The sequence below is a fragment of the Hylobates moloch genome, unplaced genomic scaffold, assembly GCF_009828535.3.
Source record: "Hylobates moloch isolate HMO894 unplaced genomic scaffold, HMol_V3 SCAFFOLD_23, whole genome shotgun sequence".
NCBI lineage: Eukaryota > Metazoa > Chordata > Mammalia > Primates > Hylobatidae > Hylobates > Hylobates moloch.
This window is the reverse complement of record NW_026652298.1, coordinates 38,847,646-38,868,340: the sequence shown is the minus strand read 5'-3', so window position 1 is coordinate 38,868,340 and position 20,695 is coordinate 38,847,646. Positions and strand designations below refer to the sequence as shown.

At 44.3% G+C, this 20,695-nt stretch overlaps 1 protein-coding gene and 1 pseudogene across 10 annotated transcripts; one reads left to right on the top strand and one right to left on the bottom strand.

The window, feature by feature from the left end:
• The first annotated feature begins 19 nt into the window (after nucleotides 1–19).
• Nucleotides 20–16,418, top strand: ZNF75A (zinc finger protein 75A). Of its 10 annotated transcripts, none has more exons than XR_009211724.1 (9): nucleotides 23–187; nucleotides 2,844–3,367; nucleotides 6,241–6,430; nucleotides 7,134–7,225; nucleotides 7,510–7,636; nucleotides 11,362–11,472; nucleotides 11,638–13,799; nucleotides 14,893–15,033; nucleotides 16,376–16,418. XR_009211724.1 is itself a non-coding variant. In XM_058433782.1 (8 exons), exons 3-8 carry the CDS (start codon nucleotides 2,960–2,962, stop codon nucleotides 12,315–12,317), a joined length of 1,608 nt encoding a protein of 535 aa, XP_058289765.1. In that variant the 5' UTR covers nucleotides 23–187; nucleotides 1,513–1,634; nucleotides 2,844–2,959; the 3' UTR covers nucleotides 12,318–14,459. The 10 variants fall into 10 exon arrangements, 7 of the variants coding, with proteins under 7 accessions (XP_032000452.1, XP_058289766.1, XP_058289765.1 ...); XR_009211725.1 differs by having other exon boundaries at nucleotides 11,638–13,286; nucleotides 16,376–16,409; XM_058433782.1 differs by lacking the exons at nucleotides 14,893–15,033; nucleotides 16,376–16,418 and adding an exon at nucleotides 1,513–1,634 and having other exon boundaries at nucleotides 11,638–14,459.
• Nucleotides 16,419–17,619: 1,201 nt separating this feature from the next.
• Nucleotides 17,620–18,485, bottom strand: LOC116462252 (ribosomal protein uL30-like; annotated as a pseudogene).
• Between the last annotated feature and the right edge of the window lie 2,210 nt (nucleotides 18,486–20,695).

Sequence of the window (20,695 nt, the reverse complement as noted above, 5' to 3'; positions counted from 1 at the left end):
GCGCGCGCCCTCGGAAAGCGTCACTTCCACTTCCGGCCGGCGCTCGGGCTCTGCACCTGGACAGGGCAGCGGTAGGGCAGCGGTGGGCCGGCGGTTGCGCTCCTCAGATTGGCTGCCTTCCGGGCGGCGGCTTGCGTTTGAGCTTCAGAAAGCGAGCAGCGGCCTCCAGGAAGCCAAGCTGGCCGAGGTAACCGAGAAACGGCTTCCCCTATAGCTTCGACCCTGGAGCCGATGGAGCGGCGGCGTCCGCAGGGAGGCAGCCATTTTCCGTAGGCGGCGGCCGCGGCGCTTCCGGGCCGCGCGGCTGGAGCCTGAGGCGGGGCCACCGTCGGGCTCGAGAAACCATTCTCTCCCCGCTTTTCGCAGCTATATCCTAGAGGCGCGGCTGAAGCTCGCTGGGACACTGCCTGCTTGCCTAGTGCCCACGGGCACGCCTGTCGCAGTCACAGCCTGTGGCAAATCCGAGTGCTGGCGGGCAGCAGTGCCTGCAGCTGCGCCCGCAGACCCTTTCCCGCCTCCGCCGGCATTTCCGTGTCCGGCCGATGTTATGCGGTTGGTTAAGCCTCAGGGCTAGTAGCTTCTAATGATGCAGAAACATGGGAAGTGTCTCTGCTTCTGGAACCGGGGTGGGCAGCAAGGAGCTGGCCACTTCTTTGAATACCGGTGGCATCCTGGGCAGAATTTCGGTGCCGCTTCGGCTGGCTCACTTCAGGAAAAGTGAGGCTCACGGCTCTCCTCAGCCCCCCTTAGAAGTCTAAATGACCGTTGGAGAAATACAAAGTCAGCAGAAGGTTTCACTTTCGTAGTCACCAACGCCTATTGGAGTTGATATTTCATAAAATCAGCGACAAAAAGAAAATACGACTTGATATTTTGTAAATAAAATATCTTTTTTTCAACTTGATATTTTGTAAACACGGATCAACTAATTTTCTCCAGCTCAAGTAAGCACACTTAAAAATTCGTATAGGCCGGGCGAGGTGGCTGACGCCTGTAATCCCAGCACTTTGGGAGGCCAAGATGGGTGGATCACGAGGTCAGGAGTTCGAGACCACCCTGGCCGAGATAGTGAATCCCTGTCTCTACTAAAAACACAAAAATTAGCCGGGCGTGGTGGCACGCTCCTGTAATCCCAGCTAGTCGGGAGGCTGAGGCAGGAGAATGACTTGAACCCGGGAGGTGGAAGTTGCAGTGAGCTGAGATCACGCCACTGAACTCCAGCCTGGGTGACAGGGCGAGACTCCGTCTCAAAAAAAAAAAAATTCGTGTAAATCATCTGCATGGCACCCTTTATGTGTCTTGCAAAGAAGAATGATGAGCATCTTGTTGCTTAGTTGGGAGACATTGTCTGAAAATAGGCTACTTTTTTACCTTCCTTCTGTAGTACCCCTTTCCCCCCACTTTATCTGGGTTTCACTTACCCGCTGTCAACTGCCGTCCAAAAAATATTAAATGGAAAACTTCAGAAATAAACAGTTGATAAGTTTTAAATAACTTTTTTTTTTTTTTGAGGTGGAATCTCGCTTTGCTGCCTTGGCTGGAGTGCCCTGGCACAGTCTCAGCTCACTGCAGCTTCCGCCTCCCAGGTTCAAACAATTCTCCTGCCTCAGCCTCCTGGGTAGCTGGGACTACAGGTGCGCACCACCACACTTCGCTAATTTTTGTATTTTCAGTAGAGAAGGTTTCACCATGTTGGCCAGGCTGGTCTTGAAGTCTTGATCTCAGGTGATCCACCCACGTCAGGCCTCCCAGAGTGCTAGGATTACAGGCGTGAGCCACGGTGCCCCGCCAGTTTTAAATAACTCTTATTACAGTGTTTTATTGTTAATCTCTTATTGTACCTAATTTATAAATTAAACTATCATATCTATGTATACATAGAGAAAATAGTATAATGCAGTTAGATGCTGTTGGGGGTTTTAGGTATTCGCAGAATGTACTGGAACTTACCCCCCTTGGAGAAGGGATACTACTGTATTTTGATCTCACCGTCTCAGCTCTTTTGCCAGTATTTCTATAATGGAAAATCTAAAATGTTGTTTTTTAAGGTGCCTTTATTTTTAGTTTTTAAATTAGAGAAAAAGTCTTGCTCTAACTACCAGGCTGGAGTGCAGTGATGAGGTCATGGCTCACTGCAACCTTGAATTCCTGGGCTCAAGCAACTCTCCCACCTCAGCCTCCTGAACTAGAGCTACTGGTGTGCTCTACCATCCTGGCTATTTTTTTTTTTTTTTTAATTTTGTGTTTTGTAGAGATGGGGTCTTGCTATGTTGCTCAGGCTGGTCTGAAACTCCTGGCTGAAGTGATCCTCCCACCTCGGTCTCCAGAAATGCTGGGAATACAGGCATGAGCCACTGCACCTGGCCTAAAATATTTTTAAAATGAAGGCTTCCATCTTCACAAGAGGATGAAGGGTCATAAAAGTTGTATTCCCCTTACTAGAGACAGACTGGGATGATCTGTTGAAATTTAAGAGAATCAGAATGTTTTCCTAATCTTATTTTCCCCTATTTTCTTATGGGGAAGATGGGATAGGAGGCACACCAGTTAAATCCTTGGAAAATCCCAAAATACCTTTCAGCCAGTGGGTGCCAATTTTCTTACCCACCAACCTTTCCTAAATTGTTTTCTTTTTTATAAAAAAGACAGTTGTCCACTGACATTTGTGTTTTTTGTGCTGTGCTTCAGCTGAATAATAGAACAGGAGAAAAACAAAGGGCCTGCTAGTTGATTTTGAAGGGAAGACAGGACACCTTTTCTGTTCTTTTTTCTCTCATAAGTCGCAAGTGATGAGGTTCATGTGAGTTTCTTATTGATACATACTTTTTTTTTCTTGTCCTCAGCGCTTTTAGGAAGAAGATCCTTTTATTGCTTTTGTACAAGACCAGACAGGATCTCATTTGTCAAACGTGGTACCAATTGGGTGTCTTAACACAGGAGCAGAACTTCCTAAAGCAGCATGATGATGGTAGATCTGAAAGTGGCTGCGTACTTGGACCCTCAGATCAAGGCTTTGTGGGAGACCAAGGAGCCTGCAAGAGAGAGCTCCGGTCAGAGTAAAAAATCTCCTCAAATGGACAGTATCGATCCTAAGAGCTCTTGCTGGCGCTTCCGCAACTTCACCTATGATGAAGCAGCTGGACCTCGTGAGGCTGTCAGCAAACTTCAAGAATTATGTCATATATGGCTGAGACCAGAGATCCACTCAAAAGAGCAGATACTGGAACTGCTGGTGCTGGAGCAGTTCCTGACTATTCTGCCCAGGGAGACACAGACCCAGATGCAGAAGCACCATCCACAGAGCATTGAGGAGGCTGTGGCTCTGGTAGAACACTTGCAGAGGGAATCTGGTCAAACATGGAATGGGGTGAGAAGAAAGATTCCTGGCATATACAGTGAAATAGGATGCAGGTGGATATAGTAGAGATGGTGGCAGTTAGTTGAGAAATTAGATGGATTAGGTCACTGTTTTTTTTTTTTTTTAGGACAGTTAAGGTGGGACATGAAACTACGGCCCACAGAGAAGTGCACAGCTTTCAGAGATTGTGGCAGATACTTCCCTGGCCTTAGAGAAGGAGAGTTGCTTTTGCCCTCTTTGGAGCCAGGGTGAATTGAGGGTGATGGGCCTAGTCTGGCTTGGCCAAGGAGACAGGACTTAAGTACTTAGAAACAGAATAAAAGGTAATAAAGAGTCAGGGAGGCTGGATGCAGTGGCTCACACCTGTAATCCCAGCACTTTGGGAGGCTGAGGCGGGTGGATCACCTGAGGTCAGGAGTTCAAGACCAACCTGGACAGCATGGTGGAACCCTCTCTCTACAAAAATGAACCAGCTGGGCATGATGACGAGTGCCTGTAATTCCAGCTATACTGGAGTCTGACGAGGGAGAATCATTTGAACGTGGGAGGTTGCAGTGAGCCGAGATCGTGCCGTTGCACTCCAGCCTGGGCAACACAGCAAGATTCCATCTCACAAAAAAAAAAAAAAAAAAAAAAAGGAGGGGCCGGGTGCGGTGGCTTACACCTGTAATCCCAGCACTTTGAGAGGCCAAGGCAGACTAATTCCGTGAGCTCAGCCTGGGCAACACGGTGAAACCCCGTCTCTACAAAAAACATGAAAATTAGCCAGGCATGGTGGCACACACCTGTGGTCCCAGGTACTTGGGAGGCTGAGTCAGGAGAATCACCTGAGCCCAGGAGGTGGAGGTTGCAGTGAGCTGAGATCGCACCATTGCACTCCCTTGGGTGACAGAGTGAGACCCTGTCTTAAAAAAAAAAAGGGCAGATCCACAAGGAGAACACAGGAAAACAAGGACATTTAAAGAAAAGGAGAAATTGGCCAGGTTTGGTGGCTCATGCCTATATTTTGAACACTTTAGGGGGTCGCGGTGGGAGGACTGTTTGAGACCAGACGGGGGAACATAGCGTGACGTTGTTGCTATGAAAAAAAAAAAAAGCCAGGCTGATGGTACATGCCTGTAGTCCCAGCTTCACAAGAGGCTGAGGTGAGAGGATTGCTTGACCCAGAAGTTTGAGGCTGCAGTGAGTTATTATTGCAGCATTGTATTCTGGCCTGGGCAACAGAGTGAGAACTTGTCTCTTTAAAGAAAAAAAGAGTTTTAGGCCGGGCGTGGTGGCTCACATCTGTAATCTCAGCACTTTGGGAGGCTGAGGCGGGGGGATCACAAGGTCAGGAGTTCGAAACCAGCCTGACCAACATGCTGAAACCCTGTCTGTATTAAAAATACATTAGCTGGGCGTGGTGGCGTGTGCTCGTAATCCCAGCTACTCAGAAGGCTGAGGCAGGAGAATGGCTTGAACTTGGGAGGCAGAGGTTGCAGTGAGCTGAGATTGCACCACTGCACTCCAGCCAGGGCAACTGAGCAATACTCCATGTCAAAAAAAAATGTTTTTAAAAATTAGGAAAAATCCAGCCTGGGCAACATGGTGAAGCTCCGTCTCTACAAAAAACACAAAAATTAGCTGGGCATGGTGGCGTGTGCCTGTAGTCCTAGCTACTCGGGAGGCTGAGGTGGGAGCATCACCTGAGCCTGGGGAGGATGAGACTGCAGTGAGCCATGATTGCACCACTGTACCCCAGCCTGGGTGAGAGAGTGAGACCCCTGTCTCAAAAAAAAAAAAAAAACAACTAGGGGAAGACTGCAAAAGAAAAGAAAACATAGAAAAAAGGGAAACAAAGATTTGGAAAAAAGAAAAATCCCAACAGAATAGCTAAGGAGAAGAAATGCACTGATGGGTAATGTCCTCCCTATAGTAGATGAAAGTCTCTACTGCCTTCCCTTAATGGTTGTTCCTTGGCTTTGCTGACAAGTTAGGAGCCAGGGTACGAACTTGGTGGGTGGCGACACATCTGCTGACCTCGGGTCTGCTGGGAAGAATACACGGCAGGACCTATGTTTGGTGTCAGAATCATGTGGAGGTAGGTTGGAGCCACTCCTTCCCCTTTTTTCTTCATTCTGTCCCCATTCTCTGAAAACCTTCGCTGGCTATAGGGATAATCAGGCTGACCGGAAAACTTTTAAATTCATTGAATTTATAGAAAACTAGAAGATAGAAAACCACAACTGTGGGATTGAAGTCAACAGAAAAGGCCTGACAAGACAGTATTAGAATGAGTGGCCTGCCCAGCTGGGCACAATGGCTCACACCTATAATCCCAGCACTTTGGGAGATTGAGGTGGGCAGATCACCTGAGGTTAGGAGTTCGAGACCAGCTTGACCAACATGGAGAAACCCTGTCTCTACTAAAAATGCAAAAATTAGCCGGGCGTGATGGTGCATTCCTGTAATCCCAGCTACTCGGAAGGCTGAGGCAGGAGAATCGCTTGAACCCAGGAGGCAGAGGTTGCAGTGAGCCGAGATTATGCCTTTGCACTCCAGCCTGGGCAACAAGAGCAAAACTCATCTCAAAAAAAAAAAAAACTGAGTGGCCTGCCCAACCCTGCCAGTGGCCTGACTTAGACCGTATACAGAGGAGTAGAAGCTGCTGTGTTGAAGGGCTGGCAGGCACCACAGTTTGTTTCTTTTTACCCTAGTTTTCTCATATTTGTGTATAGTCATTTGTGGAACATTGGTGGCCCAGTATCTCTTTAAGCCTTTTTTTGTCATTTTTTTTAGTGTCTTATACTACCCACAATGTGGGCTGTACACCTGTTGCTCTGCCTCCACCCCCACAAACCAAAAGTAAGTTCTGTGGTAACGAGGATGGGAATTATTTCTAGGTCCGTGAGCTGGGAAAGGAGGCAGTGCTCTTGGGAGAAACAGCAGAGGCCTCAAGTTTCAGGCTGAAGCCAACAGAGTCCCAACCAGTGGGCGTATCCCAAGATGAAGAATTTTGGAATACATACCAGGGTCTGCAAGAACAGCTCAGCAGGAATACTCATAAAGAGACTGAGCCTGTGTATGAGAGGGGTAAGGTGCTTCATGGTAATTTCCTTCTCCTGGGAGCTGTGATCATAGTTTATTCAGCCAAAATGTCATGGGCATTTTTTGAATACCCTGCTCTGTGGATTTGTAAAACCATCCTTGATAGCAACTATAATGTCCTTCCAGGCAGCAATAGAAATGCCAGCTGTGGATGAAAGTGGGAGTTGGCCTAGGGAACAGAAATATCTAAACCACAGAACTCTTGGTAATAATAGCGTGAACTCTGTTCCTTAGAAAAGTGGAGAGGAAGGAAAGAAATGGAGTGGGAAGGCTTGGAGCCACCTCATCCTCATAAAATCAGAAGGAATTGGGATCAGATGGGCTGTTAGTGCAGAATTGTGAAAGCAATTGTGTACCAGGAAAAACATAATAAAAGACAAAAAACTTCATCTACCATACAGTGGAGTCCCTGAGTACTTCATTTTAAGATACCTTTAATTTTTGCTTAACTCAGAAAAATATGAGAGGAAAAAGGGATTTCCCTTTTATTTCTCTGATGAAAACTGAGGAAACATTTAATTCGGGAACTAGTTCTAGGGGCTATTTATGAAGAGACTGCTTCAGGCATCACACACACCACACGTGTAAAGGTGTCCCACCTGTACTTAAAAAGTCAGGATCAGTATTTTAGAATGAGCTCAGGATGTTTATAGATAAAAGATTTCTTCTGACTCTTTTCCCCCCACAGCTGTGCCTACTCAACAGATTCTAGCCTTTCCTGAGCAAACAACCACCAAAGACTGGACAGTGACACCTGAGCACGTCTTGCCTGAGTCCCAGGTGAGCTGTGCTTTCCAGCTGTTTAGGGCTACCTTTCTCTGCTATGTATGATTCATACTGTCCAGGAGGGGTTCAGAGGTGTGTTAGTCCCGGGTGTTCTCTGGGCTACTGGGTACCTCCCAGGCTGTGGGCTGACGCCTTGGCTCCTTTTTTTCTGCCTTCTCACTTAAAAAAAAAAATCATGTTCTGTTAATTCCTTTATCGCCTGGTCAATTCATAGCCAGGTGGCTAGGCTGCTTCTGTACAGTGGCAGGTTCTGAGCTGAAGTCCATTCTCTTCTTTAGAGCTTGTTGACATTTGAAGAAGTGGCCATGTATTTTTCCCAGGAAGAATGGGAGTTATTGGATCCCACTCAGAAGGCCCTCTACAATGATGTAATGCAGGAAAACTATGAGACTGTCATCTCTCTAGGTAAAGATTTTCCCTTCCCTTTATGTAGTTGAGTACTCTATTCTTGGCTTACTGAGAAGGAACCCCATTGAGGGGTGTCTCACTGTTCCAGGAGCTGGTTGATTCTCAACTAGATGGTGTAGGGGAGGGTGTAGGTAGTGTATCCAGATCACCTGTGGAGCTTTTTCCAAACGTACATGCTGATTGCTTATCCTACATTGAGTTCTTAATCCTTTCCTTCTCTCTTCCACCAAACTTCCTCTTCCATGTCTTATGTCAGTAAGGGGCACAGTCATTATCCAGTGGCTCAAGGCATACAAAGTAACAGTCCTCCTTTATTCTGATCTTGTCATCATACCCCACTGTTAATTCATTAGCAAGTTTTCTTAGCTTTACTTTGACGCATCCTGACTGCAACCATGTCTCAGCTTCTTGCACTGTTAGCATTCTGGTGTAAGCCAGTGTCATCTTGAACCAGGCATACATGAGTAGCTTTTTAACAGGTGTCCCTGCATCTCCTTGTGCCCTTCCACAATCTGTTTTTTATACAGAAGCTAGATTGATCTTCTAAAAACCTAATCAGATCATGACATTTCCTTTCCTCAAAAGCATGTGGTCACTTACAGTCAGAAAAAAAAAGTCTGATATTACCAGGGCTCCAGGACACTCTACAGTCTGGTGTCTGCTCATCTGTCTGCCCTCATCTGCTACTCAAGCCCTTGCTCAGTCCTCACCAGCCACTTAGCTGGTCTCCTTGCTGTTAATTGAATTTGTCAAGTTCATTTTTACCCTCTTGTTTCATTTTATTTGGCACACTGGGCTCCCTGAGTACTTCATTTTCCAATTGAGTACATCTAAGTTTTGCTCAACTCAGAAAAATTTTTATCATGCGAGGGGAAAAAACCCTATATATATATCTTTTTATTAACTTTCCTTATGAAAACTGAGGATAATCATCTGGGAACTGGATCTAGGGGCTGGTAGACACTTGGTTCTAATTTACAAAGAACCAAGTGGTTACCATACACACTCTTAAAAAGGTGTCCTATCTTTCCAGAAAGAATCAGGATCTTGTGTATTTTAGAAATGAGCTAAGCATGTTCATAGAAACAAGACAAATGCCGTCTGGCTCTTTTCCACCCACAGCTGTGCCTGCTCAACAGATTTTAGTCTTTCCTGAGCAGACAAACACCAAAGACTGGACAGTGGCACCTGAGCTCCTCTTGCCTCAGTCCCAGGTGAGCTGTGCTTTCCAGCAGTGTAGGGCTATCTGAGCATGACCTTATCTGCCTTTCCCTGCTGCCCAAGACCCACACTGCCCAGCATGCCCTGAGGCATGTTAGCCCCAGAGGTTCTACCCTGGACAATTAGGCTTGGCCCAGAGGGAACTGGGTACCTCCTAGGCTGTTTGCTGACCCCTTGGCTCCTTTTTTCTGCCTTTGCCCCCCCACCCCCCGCCACCTTTTTTTTTCTTAAATCATATTCTGTTAATTTCTTTAGCACCTGGCCTACCATGCAGTTCATACCCAGTTAGGCTGCTTCTGCAGTGGCAAGTTTGGAGCTGAAGTCCATTCTCTTCTTCAGAGCTTGTTGACATTTGAAGAAGTGGCCATATATTTTTCTCAGGAAGAATGGGAGTTACTGGATTACACTCAGAAGGCCCTCTACAATGATGTAATGCAGGAAAACTGTAAGACTGTCATCTCTCTAAGTAAAGATTCTCCCTTCTTTTTGTGTAGAAGTTGAGTAATCTGTTCTCAGGTTACTGAGAATGAACCCCTGTGAGAGGGTCTCACTGTTCCAGGAGCTGGTTGATTCTCAACTAGATAGTGTAGGGGAGGGTGTAGGTAGTGTATCCAGATCACCTGGGAGCTTTTTCCAAATGTACATGCTCATTCCTTATCCTACATGGAGATCTTGATCCCTTCCCTTTCCCTTTCCCCAAACCTTCTCCATCATGTTTTTCCCATCTCAGTAAGGGGCATCAGCATTATCCAGTTGCTCAGGACAAACTAAGTACTGTTATGTTTTTTTTTTTTTTTTTTTTTTGAGATGGAGCCTTGCTCTGTCGCTCAGGCTGGAGTGCAGTGGTGCGATCTCAGCTCAGTGCAAACTCCGCCTCCCGGGTTCACGCCATTCTCCTGCTTCAGCCTCCCGAGTAGCTGGGACTACAGGTGCCCACCACCGTGCCCAGCTAATTTTTTTGTATTTTTTTAGTAGAGACAGGGTTTCATCATGTTAACCAGGATGGTCTCAATGTCCTGACCTTGTGATCCACCCACCTCGGCCTCCCAAAGTGCTGGGATTACAGGCGTGAGCCACCATGCCCAGCTAGTACTGTCATCTTTTACCCTGATCTTGCCATCGTACCCCACTGTTAATCATTAGCAAGTTTTCTTAGCTGCACTTTGACATATCCTGACTGCAACCATGTTTCAGCCCCTTGCACTGCCAGCATTGTGATCTAAGCCAGTGTCATCTTGAAGCAGGTCAATGTCAGTAGCTTTCTAACAGGTCCCCCTGCCTCTGCTCTTGTCCTCCCACAGTCTGTTTTCTACTCAGAACCCTGATTGATTTTTTGAAAACCTAATCAGATTGTTGCATTTTCTTGCTTCAGAAGCGTGTGGTTACTTCTTAACGATATTTGGAGAAAAATCTAAACTTCTTACCAAGGCCTCAGGACCCTCCATGGTCTGGCTCCTATGGACTTCTTTGCACATGTGTCCTGCTACTGGTGCGCTTGTGCACTCAGTCCTCTTTAGCCACACTGGTCATCTTTCTGTTACTTGAACTCGCCAGGCTCATTTCTACTTTTCCTTTGCCTTGCATACTTTTCTGCCATGTGGCAAAACTCACTTTTAGGTTTCTGCTCAAGTATTACTTTCTCAAAGAGGTGTCCCACAGGACCTTATCTAAAATAGCTTCACAGGAGCAGAATTTTAAATACTCTTTACCATGATTTAATTTTCTTTAAAACATTTATCACTCCTACATTATTTTGTTTATCGATTGATTGTGCCACCCCTCTACTATAATGTAAAGTCCATGAAATCAGGGATCTTCTTCACTACTATATCCCTAGCCCTCGAGCAGTGCCTAACACACCATAGCCACTCTATACATGTCTGTTGAATGAATGAGTGACAGAGTTTCATACCTTGCAATCTTTAATTAGAGAAACTTCACCAAGTGATTTTGGTCTATTTCTTCTACCTGCATATGAACCAGTAATCTATAGGAATGGCAGAAATCTATCCTAGTTGAGGGTCTGTCGCTAAAGACTAAAGGCTAAATAAAAAGTAACTGTAATTATAATATTAATCACTTCTGCTTATGATAAGTCAGCGTCATTCACATTGGCTCTGCCATACCTGGTCTGATCCGGGCTGAGTCCTTCTAAAGAGGTAATAAGACCAGCTTATATTCTCTGCAACTTCTGGAGCTTGGCTCCCCCTTGGTTGGATATAGGGTATTGATGGCAAAAGAGGGAGAACATATACTGGATTCCCATTCCCTATATCCTTTTCATTGATCCACCATAGGTTTATTTCTTAGTCTCTGCTTTGCATAGCTACCTAGAAGCATAGCATAGTATAAACATGATACTGAATCTTGGAGTCTATCCATTTAACCATTTGGAGTAACAAATTGTAAAATGTCTTTGGTCATCCTGAAACAGTCTGGGATTAGTGGACCAGTTCTCTGTTAAGTTACCAGTCCTTGACCTCATTTTGTCCATTTGACAGCATTGTTTGTGCTCCCCAAACCTAAAGTGATCTCCTGTCTAGAGCAAGGGGAAGAGCCATGGGTTCAAGTATCCCCGGAGTTTAAGGATAGTGCCGGAAAATCTCCTACAGGTAAATATACCATGGGAAGTGGAGAAATGTGCCTTGATATGAACTTTTGCAAGGGCTTAACATTTTAAGATTTTGTTCCTTTTTTTAAATCATTGAATTTTTCTTTTTATTCATGTGATTTTCTTGTTCTGGGATACAGATGGGTGATTATGTTTGTTCCAACAGGGTTAAAGCTCAAAAACGACACTGAAAAGCATCAACCTGTATCTCTTTCTGACTTAGAAATACAAGCATCAGCAGGCATCATATCAAAAAAGGCCAAAGTAAAAGTTCCCCAGAAAACAGCAGGCAAAGAAAATCATTTTGATATGCACAGAGTTGGAAAATGGCACCAAGATTTTCCAGTGAAGAAAAGAAAGAAACTTTCAACCTGGAAACAAGAGCTGCTCAAACTTATGGATCGTCACAAGAAAGATTGTGCAAGAGAGAAGCCTTTTAAATGTCAGGAATGTGGGAAAACCTTCAGAGTTAGCTCTGACCTTATTAAGCACCAAAGAATTCACACTGAGGAGAAACCCTATAAATGTCAGCAGTGTGATAAGAGGTTTAGATGGAGTTCAGATCTTAATAAGCACTTAACAACACACCAAGGAATAAAACCATATAAATGTTCATGGTGTGGGAAAAGCTTCAGTCAAAATACAAATCTACATACACACCAAAGAACTCATACAGGAGAAAAGCCCTTCACATGTCATGAATGTGGAAAAAAATTCAGTCAGAACTCCCACCTTATTAAACACCGCAGAACCCACACAGGTGAGCAGCCATATACTTGTAGCATATGCAGGAGAAACTTCAGCAGGCGGTCAAGCCTTCTTAGACACCAGAAACTCCACCTGTGAAGAGAAGCTTGTCCAGTGTCCTCATTCTGAAGACATTACCAAATGGAGCTTGACACTAAAATTTGTGTAAAACAAAATCACAAACCTTGAAAAATTTTACATCAGAAAATGGGGGGATAAACATAGGTTTCACAGAAAATAATCAAGACTTGCTCTGCAGCCACTCGGTAGTCTTCTGTGGTCACAGAAGTAAACATTGTTGGTTTTGTATTGATCTCTCCAGTCATTTTTGAACACATCCAGTAGAAACATTTGCAGCATGGTCTTCCAAAACAAAAAGCAGTAACATGCATGTTTAATTGCATACCATTCTTTTCACAGTAGCAGGTTTACCAATTTCAATAGTCTCATGAAGCAGAAATGAATTACAATGTAAAGTGTTCCAAGAACCAAATTGGATTTTCTTTCTTTTGTCATTGGACAAGGTTTGCAAAGTTGAACATCATTTGAGTTCCTTCTTGAACTTTTTGGCAACTTCTCTTGGATCCTGTTATCACAGTTTTTTACTGTGATGAAATCATGTTAACTTCAGCACTAGGGAATCTCCAGATGAACTATTAATGCACTATCTCATGCCTCTCGTCGGTGATGTTTGGAAAATAGAAAACATCGCTAATGGAATCATGGGGAAACGGGTTGGAATTTGTAGCCATGGAATATATATTAGATGTAAAGAATTTTCTGCAATAAAAGAAACTAGATTTGTTAATCCCTGCCTTGCAATGTCAGTAGGATAAAGCAGCTATAAAAATTAGTACTTGCCCAAGCCCTGAAAGAAAATTAGTGGGAATTACGATCAACTTCTCAGAGTTTTGTTTACTTTTTAATTGGCTTTTCTTTGTTATTAAGAATGAGAGATTTACATTTGTATGGGAGTTGGAGTGTGTGTGCTGCAGGCAGGATCCTGTGGCTCATTTGGCATGGAGACCTGGACATCTAGTCAGCAGGAGGCGGTTCCCTAGATAAAAGGTTTGGGCACTGGTGTTGACTGTTGGGTGAGGATGAGCAAATCCACATCCATGTTGTTTTGTCCTATATTGTAAGCTCTACCTGTCTTTGTTGTTTCCAGCACAGCATTTAACATCAGCCTCAGGTGATAAATTTGATGTATTGCCAAAAGTCTGTATAGCCTATGGATTTTCTTACAACTTGCTTGTTTAGCTACAGCAGTGACTCAGGTGCATTCCTTTTAGAGGTCTTAGGTATATCAGGAAAGGGGTTAAATGACCTCTTCCAAACCTCTTATTCTATTCATTTTTTTTTAGACAGAGTTTCGCTCTTGTCGCCCAGGCTGGAGTTCAATGGTGCGATCTCAGCTCATTGCATCGTCCGCCTCCCAGATTCAAGCGATTCTCCTGCCTCAGCCTCCAGAGTAGCTGGGATTACAGGCACCCACCACCACGCCTGGCTAATTTTTTGTATTTTTAGTAGAGACGGGGTTTCACCATATTGAGCAGGCTGGTCTTGAACTCCTGACCTCAGGTAATCCACCTGCCTCGGCCTCCCAAAGTGCTGGGATTACATGCATGAGCCACTGTGCCCAGCCTATACTAATTATTATTTCTTAAGTACAGCCAGCTCTGGAGCTCTGGTCTGCATAGCTTTTACCCAGCACCACCTTAACCTAAGACCTCCAGGATTCTGTTTCTTCTCCCAGATCATGTGTGGCTTTCTTTCTGGCCCTACATTCATTCATTCATTCTGTTCAATTTAATGAAGGCCTATGATGTGTCAGGCACTGTCCTGTACTCTGAGGACATAAGAGTGGCCAAGAGACAAAATTCCATCCCCTCATGGAACTTGTATTCTAGTGAACAGTAAAAAGAATGGTTTTGCTTTCCTGCTCCTTGCACTAAGACGGGGTTATGAGATAGTTTTGGTCAATGAGTTGTGAGCGGAAGAAGCCTCACTTTTGGCTGAAGCTTTTCTTTCTTTCTTTCTTTTTTTTTTTTTTTTTTTGCTGGTACAAGGCCAGTGCTCTCCTTTCCTGCCTTAATCATGGAACCACATACAGAGAGAGGAGCCATGAAATCAAAGCAGTCCAGAACACTGAGCCCCTGCATGGAGGGCGGCTATTCCTGAGAGTCTCCAGACCTATAATGGACTTTGTGAGAACAAGAAATAAACATTTGTTCTGTTAAACCACTGAGACATTGGTGCTGTGTGTTTCTGTAGCATAACCTGGCCTTTTTTTTTTTTTGAGACGGAGTCTCGCTGTGTTGCCCAGGCTGGAGTGCAATGGCACAATCTCGGCTCACTGCAAGCTCCGCCTCCCAGGTTCATGCCATTCTCCTGCCTCAGCCTCCTGAGTTGCTGGGACTACAGGTGCCCGCCACCACGCCTGGCTAATTTTTGTATTTTTAGTAAAGATGGGGTTTCACCTTGTTAGCCAGGATGGGCTTGGTCTCCTGACCTCGTGATCCACCCCCCTCAGCCTCCCAAAGTCGTGGGATTACAGGCATGAGCCACCGTGCCTGGCCAACCTGGCCTATCTTAATAGAGCTTGGAAAAGGGCAGTTGGGGGAGTGACTGTTGTGCTGGCGCTCTGTAACCTTTCCATTTTCATTCTACCTAGGCTTTGGCCCTCAAAAGAGATCTGGCTTCCCATGGATGCTAAACTGAGCTGGTGCAACACTAATGGGACCACTTAGGACCTCCCAAGACTGTAGATGATAGGGAAGAAAGACATTGCTGTCTGGGACAAATCTTACAGGAGGTCAGTTCAAGGGGACAAGGCAACCCTCCTTCCCTGTCTGGCCTTATTCCACTTCCCTTATTCTTTGTCTCCCTGTGCGTTGCTTCATGGACAAAACGGGCATTTCTATTGATGAATGGGCTATGGTGGGGGTTAGGGGTAGGGATTGCCTCCCTGATATGAGTAGAGGAGATTTCAAAGAATGGTTTGTTAACTACCTCTGTCGTATCTTCAGTGAGTTGTGCCTCAGAAAACAGATGAGATATAGGGCAAAAGCAAATTTGCCCAGATCAGTGTAGACAGTAAGGTGGCTGTCTTCCTGGACTAAGGGATGACAGACAACTGGGGAGAAATTTGGGCAGGGAGGCAGGATCAGGACAGTTCCACTTGTGGAGTGAGAATCCTCCAGGGGGAAAGTCGTAACTTAGCCAGTACCCAGCTGCTACGCATAACATGATGTCTCATACCAACCTTGGAATTTAGGGGGTGGGGAGTGGAAGAAGGGATTTCTGTAGCTTGAGATGAGATTGGATTACTAAAATGATATCAGATGATATGAGAGCAGATTACTTAAACCATGATATTAAAATCTATTGAGGCTTGCTTTAAAAATGAAGTATGAGAGACACATAATCCTAGGTTTAGCCTTAAACATTAGTACTAAATGCACTAATTAGTACTAAATTCACAAATATGTCCTCCATAAACCGGCAGATGATTTCTAGGAAACAAAAAGGATGCTTTATTTTAGCATGTTCAGATAGCAGCCTTACTGTGGCTTCAAGGAGCAGCCTTACTGTGGTTTCAAGGTTATTTCAGAGAACTGTATCATTGACCCTGTCTAGTCTCCTGACGTCTCCCCTGTGCTAGTCTAAGTTCAATGCTGGGACCATCCCAGACCTAGAGTTCTCCCTGCCATTAAGCAGACTGAAACTTGAGCTCACTTTGAGAACCTCAGATATATTTTATTTTTGAGACAAGGGTCTCACTCTGTTGCCCAGGCTGGGGCTCACCACAGCCTCCATCTCCCAGTCTCAAGCAATCCTCCCACCTCAGCCTCCTGAGTATCTGGGACTCCAGGCACGTGCCACCATGCCTGGGTTATTATTTTTTACTTTTAGTAGAGACGAGGTCTTGCTATGTTGCCCAGGCTGATCTTGAACTCCTAAGGTCAAGTGATCCTCCTGCCTTGGCCTCCCAAAGTACTGGGATTACAGGCATGATCCACCATGCCCAACCTCAGATATCTTTTAACTGGAGGGGAAGAACAGGAGGGCTTAGAATCAAACTAAATGTCAAAACTAAAACTCCTAGGGTTTCTGTTAACTTTTGGAACTACTGAGAACAGTGTTTAATTTCCCAGGTGAGTTTGAGGAAGAACGCCCAGCAGCCTCTTTTACCCAAATGGACAATTGGTAACAAAAGATGGGAGTTCATAAAGGATTTTCCAAATATTTGTTGAGTCATGCCACTGAAGCATTTACTCCAGCATTTCCTGGTCACTCCTCCCTGTCACGTGTGATGAAGGCTGCCCTGTTACTCCTCTCTTGGAGGTTTTCTAGTGCATAAATACTTGGCGAAGCTCTCCCCACATTCCTTATGTGGACTGAATTCTCTCCTGTGTAGCCTCTCTGAAGTCCCCTCAAGTGGGAAACGAAGTTTTGCCCATACTTTGCGTTTCTACTGTTCGTCCCAGTAGAAATCCACCCAAACAAAAAGCATACTTTTGTTTCTGAATCTTTTCTGCACTTGTCGCTTTTTCTTTCTTGTGTGGGTTCCCTGGGGACTAAGATGAGGGCACTGTTTGAAACATCAACCAAATTCGCTATATGGCTAGGATTCCTTCATGTATTAATCCTCCACTGGGCAATGGTAGATGGGCTGTACTGAAATGCCTTCTTCAGTTAAGCATCTGTAAGGCTTTGCTCCTGTACGATTCACCCAAATCTGATAATTCGTGTACTTTGCCTAAAGCAGTTCGCCTAGTCTGAATCTCTCCTGTGAAAGGAATTAAGCAAGCTACCTTTTGCATTGCATTTCAGTTTTAGGAAAACTATATGAATCACTTTTCATTTCTGCCACAGTTCAGATAATGAATCTTGAGTTGCACCAATCTTAGCGCTGACATTAAAAATCAAGCTTTACGGTGTTTGCATATGATGCACCTTTTAGGAGAAACTAAGAAAGCTTACTGTTGAAGTTTTTTTTTGACAAGTTAACATTTATTTTTGGGCCTTTCTTCCTATGTGTATTTCAAGTCTTTTTCAAAATAAGGACCCAGGAATCTCCAGATTCAATTATGTCCCTGGGCTTGGTCGACTGCTCCCGGAGTCTTAGGAAGCCTTGTACAAATGCTAGAGTTACTCATTTACCAACGTTAAACCCTAGGATAGAAGATGCAACAAAGCAGGACTCCTTCAGCTGACAAGGAGGTAGCCAATGTAGAAAATGCTGGAATTTTTCCTTGGAACTGGACTGTGATGAGAGGTACTTGCCATGAACATAAGCTACTGTCTTTTCTTTAACCCTTCCTTTCCAGTTTTTGAAGATAAAGCAGGAAATAGTCTGAAGATACTTGGTAAAAAAAAAAAAAAAACTCAAAAAAACAAAAACACATGCTTCCACTTCATTGATAAAAATTTACTGCAGTTTGGCACCTGGGTCTAGTTCAGCTGGCAGATTAGCTGATTGATGCATTCACCCCGATAGCCAGTTGTGCCCATCTCCTTGAGGAAGCCCACTGTATTTCTGGTAGCATGATGGGCCACTGAGAGGTGGAAAGGGTGCAAGAACCATGCGATCTCCTGGAAGTGCTTCCCTGGGAAGGCAATTTCATGAATGAGGTCTTCCAAGCAAATGACACCAAACTTCCCCAGGTGCTTCTCAATCACTGTGTTGTCTGTCAGAGGGGTGGTCTTCTTACTGACCTTGGCTTGTCCACGTTTCAGAATGAGTTCCCGGACAAACTTCAGATTTGGAAATCCCCAGATCACATAAGGTTCCACTATACGCAGCAGTTTTAGGTTCTGGGGGGTGACTTTTACAAAGACACCACTAAAAATTTTCTTTAGGAGAAGTCTTGCAATGGCTCTCTGCACCAGTAGACTTACGCCATCAATCCTTTTGATGCATACAACAAAGGCCAAGGAATGTTTATCTGGCAATTCCAAGGCACGAGGTTTAATTTCTAGTCATCTGAGACACACCTTGTCACGTTTCTGCCACCAGGAATCATGTAGGAATGATTCCAGTTGCTTAAACCTGAGCCCTTTTCTTTCCGCTGCTCCTTCTTTGCCAAAAGTGCCTGCTTTGCCTTAGTGGCTTTGAGGACTTGATAAGCCTCCCTCTATTTCAGGAGATTTTCTGGAACCAAAGGGATTTTTCTTTGCTCTTGCTGTGCCATCTTTCTAGTGTTGCAGCTGCTGATTCTTACTGTTGAATTTTTGAAACCAATAGATATACTTTCAACATAATTTTCACACTAAGCATTTGTCCATGATTTGTACAATCAACTGAATGATTTCAAAGCATTTGAAACAATCAAAAAGTAAAAGATCTTTACTGTTCACAAAGATAAAATTAAATATTTGTAGCATTAGAAAAATTCCTAAAATATTTAATAGCATAGGGAACAACAGCTTGTTACACAGAGGAGTTAGGAAAAAAATTTTTTTATTTTATTTTTTGGAGGCAGAGCCTCACTCTGTCCCCCAGGTTGGAGTGCAATTGCCTGGTCTCGGCTCACTGCAACCTCCACCTCCCCGGTTCAAGCAATTCTCGGGCCTCCTGCTTCCCAAGTAGCTGGGACCACAGGTGTGCACCACCACACCTGGCTAATTTTTTGTATTTTAATAGAGACAGGGTTTCACCATGTTGCCCAGGCTGGTCTCAAACTCCTGAGCTCAGGCAATTCACCTGCATAGCAGAGTTAATAGATTGGCAAAGGCCATTGAGTTGAGGAAAGCACATTATGATGAATCAGCCTCATGTTCTGGGACAAAATCAGAGTACTCACTCTACTGAATTGACCAAGCGACCATGACAAAAATATCTAACTAAACTGCTCAGTGTTGAAATGGATTTCTCTCTGCATATGTTTGTTTTATATATATTTTAGAGATGGGAGTCTTGTTATGTTGCCCAGGCTGGCCTCGAACTCCTGGACTCAAGTGATCCTCCTGCCTAAACCTCCCAAAATCTGGGACTACAGATGCATGCCATCACACCTAGCTCCTCCTCCTACACACACACACACACACACACACACACATAATGTATATATACCTACATATACATATATATGCTTTCCTCAAATATATTGCAGATTTGGTTGCAGGCCCATGCAATAACATGAATATCACAATGAAGTGAGTCACACAAATTTTTTGGTTTCCCAGTACATATAAAAAAGTTATATTTACACTGTACTGTAGTCTTTTTTATTTTTCAATTTTGTATTGTGTTTTATGTTTTGAGACAGAGCCTCCCTCTGTCACCAAGACTGGAGTGCAGTGGCATGATCTCAGTTCCCTGCAACCTCTGCCTCCCAGGTTCAAGTGATTCTTTTGCCTCAGCGTCTGAAGTAGCTGGGATTACAGGCACCTGCCACCACGCCCAGCTAATTTTTGTATTTTTAGTAGAGATGGGGTTTCACCATGTTGGCCAGGCTGGTCTTGAACTCCTGGCCTCAACCGATCAGCCACCCTCAGCCCCCCAAAGTGCTGGGATTACGGGCGTGAGCCACTGTGCCCAGCCTATTTACTTATTTTTTTAATAGAGATGGGGGTCTCACTATGTTGCCCAGGCTGGTCTCAAACTCCTGGGCTTAAGTGATCCTCCTGCCTTGGCTTCCCAAAATGCTGGGATTACAAGTGTGAGCCATCACACCTGGCCTGTAGTATAGTCTTTAAGGGTGTAATTGCATTATGTCTAAAAACGTCTATATCTATGTATCTATCTATCTATCTATCTATCTATCTATCTATCTATCTATCTATCTATCTATCTATACACCTTAATTTAAAAATATTGGCATGGAGATATGAAGTGAGCGTGTGCTGTTGGAAAAATGGCAGTGACAGATTTGCTCAACACAGGCTTGCCACAAACCTTCAATTCATAAAAAATACAATATCTGTGAAGTGCCATAAAGTAAGGCACAATAAATTAAGGTATGCCTGTATATTAATACATATGTGAATACACTCTATGGATACCTATATTTCATATAGGTAGATATCTTAAGTGTATATATTTTTAAATATTAAGATGTTTTTCACTATGTTTTTGCTTTGTTGGTGTAAAAGGGAAAAATGTAAAAATATAAAATATTTCTCAAATTGCCATGCTAAATGAGGCATGTAGGTACCTGATGTGAGTATTAGTGATGGAGATTATCTCCAAAGCATGGAGGTATTATACTGCAAGAGTACTCAAGTGCATTCTTTTTTTTCTTTTAGATGGAGTCTCACTCTGTTGCCCAGGCTGGAGTGCAGTGATGCAATCTCGGCTCACTGCAAGCTCTGCCTCCTGGGTTCAAGCGATTCTCCTGCCTCAGTCTCCTGAGTAGCTGGGATTACAGGTGCGCGCCACCAAGCCCGGCTAATTTTTTTATTTTTAGTAGAGACAGGGTTTCACCATGTTGGTCAGGCTGGTCTTAAACTCCAGACCTCGTGATCAGCCC